The sequence below is a fragment of the Pinus tabuliformis genome, chromosome J, assembly GCF_031772625.1.
Source record: "Pinus tabuliformis cultivar Carrire ecotype Pingquan chromosome J, CPIR1, whole genome shotgun sequence".
NCBI lineage: Eukaryota > Viridiplantae > Streptophyta > Pinopsida > Pinales > Pinaceae > Pinus > Pinus tabuliformis.
The window spans coordinates 1,101,103,564-1,101,107,819 of NC_142295.1; the positions used below are offsets into that span (position 1 = coordinate 1,101,103,564).

The 4,256-nt window shown below is 36.8% G+C and overlaps 1 protein-coding gene across 1 annotated transcript; it reads right to left on the bottom strand.

The window, feature by feature from the left end:
* Positions 1-2,131: 2,131 nt before the first annotated feature.
* On the bottom strand, positions 2,132-3,997 carry LOC149230890 (uncharacterized). The gene is made up of 2 exons (XM_089381452.1): positions 3,121-3,997; positions 2,132-2,928 (listed from the first exon to the last, which is right to left on the bottom strand). The coding sequence occupies exons 1-2, from the start codon at positions 3,995-3,997 to the stop codon at positions 2,132-2,134; spliced, it is 1,674 nt and encodes a 557-aa protein (XP_089237578.1).
* Positions 3,998-4,256: the final 259 nt, after the last annotated feature.

Here is a 4,256-nt window from a genome sequence, read left to right on the forward strand (position 1 = left end):
CTTAGATCCATTTTAACTTAGTGCTATTTTTGGACTTTTAGGTCTGGAATCTAGCCAGAGGATTTGAGGTGAAATAATGATTTGTGTTATTTAAATTGATTTTTTTGATTGTATATATAGATTCACCACCCTGAAAAAATTCTAGGGAACTTTGATTTTATAGGGTTTAACCATCAAGCTTATGATTTCAATAAATTCTTGCAGGATTTTAGAGAAATTAGACCAGGAAAACACACAGGAAAGGCTTCCAAAAAGTTTCACTAAAGATACTCGCATTTTAACTCAAAAGGCCATGTTTGTTGCTTGAGGCTTCTCTCAAAAGGAAGGAGTGGACTATGTCGAGATATTTTCACCAGTCGCTCGATAAACCATTATTCAGATCGATTATTGCTTTCGTTGCCTCTCAAGGATAGAGCCTACATCAAATGGATGTGATAAAGCATTATTCGGATCAATTATTGCATTCGCTACCTCTCAAGGATAGAGCCTACATCAAATGGACATTAAGACTGCTTTCTTGCATGACTTGCTTAAGGAGGAAGTCTACTTGGAACAACCTCTGGGGTCCAAAGTACAAGATCGAAGGACACATGCATGTAGGTTGAAGAAAACCCTCTATGGGTTGACACAAGCCCCTAGGGCTTGGTATGAGATGGTTGATAGCTATCTTATGAAGCTGGGATTTACAAGGAGTGATGACCTATACTTAAAGGTTGAAAAGGAAATGCCTCTTATTTTGGTCCTTTATGTAGATGATCTCTTTCTAACAGGTGCAAATCCTCTCATTTATTAATGCAAGGGGGAGTTGGCTTCCAAATTCGAGATGAAGGACCTAGGTCTGAACTATTACTTCCTAGGCTTGAAGGTCTGGGAAAAGGCAGGTGAGATTTTCCTTTATCAAGGAAAATACATTGTGAAGTTGCTTGAGAGATGTGGGAAAATCCAACCACAAATCTATTTACTTGGATCTACCAAGGGTTGATAGAGATTGAATATATTTTTATTTTAAAATAACTTTGTATCTCAGATAGATTTGATCCATCTCGACCCTTGGTAGTTCCAGAGTTAAAATGGATCTACACTGGTTTTCAAATAATATAATTTATAGTTTTTATTTCATATCTCAAATATACTTAAGTATTAATGTTTTATTTTATAAATAATATTTTTATAGTTTAATATAAATTATAATATATTAATAGTAATTTACATTGAAATTTTGGGAAAAAATTATAATAAATATTTATTTATTATTATTTTTAAAAATTATTAATTATTATTGGTTAATAATTTTTTTAATTGCTATTTTAAAGATAATTCCAGGTAAATAGCTTTTTTGTTGGAATTTGGCAATACAATATTTAACATGTGTGCGACTTATTATTATTTAAAATACACTTTTGAATGCATAAATAGATTTTGCACACTGAAAAACTCATGTAGCACTTAATATTTGCAAATTAAACACATGATTTTTAAAATTTCTATTCGATTTTGAATAAAATTGAAAAAAAACAAAATTTCTAATAGAACTATTTCATCTATTACTTAAATACTCAAACTTAATTCATAATCTTATAAAAGTCGTCATAACCTTTAATTCTTAGTCCATTTTTAAATACCCAGACTTAGTTCATAATCTTGATAAAAATTGTCATAACCTTTAATTCTTAATCCATTTATAAACTGTAGTGTTTAGTTCTTGATTTATTTATTTACAATTTTTGAATTTCAGTTATAAATTTTTTTTCCGAAGAAAAAAACCGAACTTTTTTATCAGGAATAAAAAAGTTACAATCAGATGAGTGAACATTCAGCAAAATTCTGCATGAGAAGGAGAAACAAACTCCTCTATGTAAAACTCAGCACGCCTAAACCAGCTGTGATTCTCCTGTACCTGGCCTGAACAGCCAAACCAAAAAATATAATCAAGTCTGCCTCAGGGAACCTGGGTCTCCTTTCAAAGGAAAACAACCCATAGTGTATGCATAAAAACAGAGATCTCTATACGCTCTTGTCAAAAAAGAGAAAACAGAAAAAAGAAAACACAGATTTTCATATGCTGCCAGTATCAGATAAAATAAAAAAGTCCACTGATAACTAGAGCATTTACAGATGGAAACAAAAAGCATTAAGTATATGGAGGAAGATCCGACACACGGATCTGGTCCTGGATCTGTTCTGTTATTCTCCACGAGCCCACAACTTGCTGCAGACCTTCTTTAGAAAACCTGTCTGCCTCTTCATTCCTGTCCCTGTAAATATGATCAATGGAAAGAACATTAAAATAAAGCTTTAAGTTTTGGATTTCTTCAAATAGTGGCATCAACATATAATGCTGACATCTATATTTCCCGTTGACCCAACTAACCACATTCAACGAGTCTCCAAAAATATGAACTGCGAGGATATTCCTGTGAATGAGCCAGCAAAGGAGTAATTTTAAGGCTGAGAGTTCTGCAAAGTTATTTGAGCCCGTCCCAAGGCCCACTGAGGCTTTTAGCGAGTGAGAGGGGCTTAAGTGGATAATAATCCCGGCTCCAGTAATGTTATTTTGGGCTGCCCCGTCAAAAAAAGCCCATGGAATCCCATCTCTGATATGAACATCCTTCCGCTGGTCTGATTTTAAAGGACCTTCCGGATCTGGAATGCTGGCGAGAATGGCAGTGCTTTGAATTGCAATAACTTCCGCTGGGGTGGATTTTTCGCTAAAGATGCTTCGATTTCTAGCAATCCATATGCCCCAACAAAGAATGGGAGGAAGGTTCCTCAGATTCCTCTCAGAGTAATGAGTCCACCAGTATTCCCAGGCAGTAGAAAAAACATCCCCCTCCCATCTTACGTTTATGTTCAAGAACTTTTTCGTTTCATCCCAAACTTGCCTTGTGAAAGGACAGGCGAGGAACAAGTGAGGGATGGATTCTGAGGCTGCGAAACATAAGGGGCATCTTCAAGGGCCCTGCTTAAAACGAGATTGAAGAATGTCCCAAGAAGGAATCTTATTTTTTAAAACACACCAGAAAAAAATTCTAGCTTTTTTGGGGCACTTCAGTTTAAACAAAGGCTTTGCCCACCAAACAGGAGGGTCCCATCCCTTTCTTTTCATCAGGAAGTTGTAACCAGCCTTTGGGGAATAGGAGCCCGTCTCAGCGTGAGCCCAAACCAGGGAGTCTGGCTTGTCCTTTAATCTGAAATTGGATCTTTTGAGCTCCTGAAGGAAAAGCTGCCACTCGTTCCTCCATATGGGATCAATGCCTAGATCATCTTCTGATTTCCATGACTGTCCCCAGATGGAAGACTGTCCCACATTTGCTATCTGATTTAAACTATTGATTCCTTTTGTGTTCAGATGGTTGAGTAGACCAGGGGATAAACCAAAAAAGTCGTTGCACCCCACCCACGGATCCCTGCCAATCCTCAGATTTTCACCATTTCCTACCTGCCATGCCAAACCTTGTTCAATTACTTTAAAAGCCTCTGTAGTGGCTTTCCAAATAACAGAACAGTTCCTTCCTTTTTTGTTTGGGCTCCTAATCCAGTCTTTAAGAGGAACGGGATCAATATATTTTCTTTTTACAACTCTAGTCCAAAAGCTCTCCAATTTTATAATTCGCCAACCCGATTTTGCTGCCAAAGAGAGACTGAAGTCAAAAGGATTCTTTAAGCCCCAACCGCCCCATTCTTTTGGTCTAGCAATTTTGTCCCAAGCCACCCAGGGAAGAACTGTGTCCTCCTTAGATCCTGACCACAGAAACCTGCTACAGATCTGTTTGATTTTATGGAGGATCCCTTTGGGAATCCAAGTCAATGCAGCCCAAAAAACCGGAATAGCCTGTAGAACAGAGTTTACCAGAGTAAGTCTACCTGCCCGCGATAACCACTTGAAGCTCCAATGGGAGATTTTTTGTTCAATTTTTGCCACCAACCAATTCCAGTCCTGCTTTCTATATGAGGACGGTTTTAACCAAAAACCAAGATATTTGAAAGGCCGATCCATATTGCAGATTTCGAAAGGCAAATATGATGAAATCAGTATCTCCTCTTGTCTACTGAAACCTTCCAAAATTAAATGAGACTTCCTGGACTTAATTTGAAGCCCTGTAGCTTTCAAGAACAGATCAAGAATGATTTTAAGCTCTTTGATTTCATTTAAATTCCCATTTGTGAATAATAAAATATCATCAACAAAAAGGAGATGAGTTATGAACAAATTTACAGCAACTTCCAAACCTTTGACCAAACCTGATCTCTTGGCA

What these genes read in the sequence shown, in the direction of transcription:
- LOC149230890 (XM_089381452.1), bottom strand. Translation starts at nt 3,997, where the DNA reads ATGGATCGGCCTTTCAAATATCTTGGTTTTTGGTTAAAACCGTCCTCA. An exon ending in CTCCTATTCCCCAAAGGCTG is followed by an intron (nt 2,929 to 3,120) that starts GTTACAACTTCC and finishes TATGTTTCGCAG; the next exon opens with CCTCAGAATCCATCCCTCAC.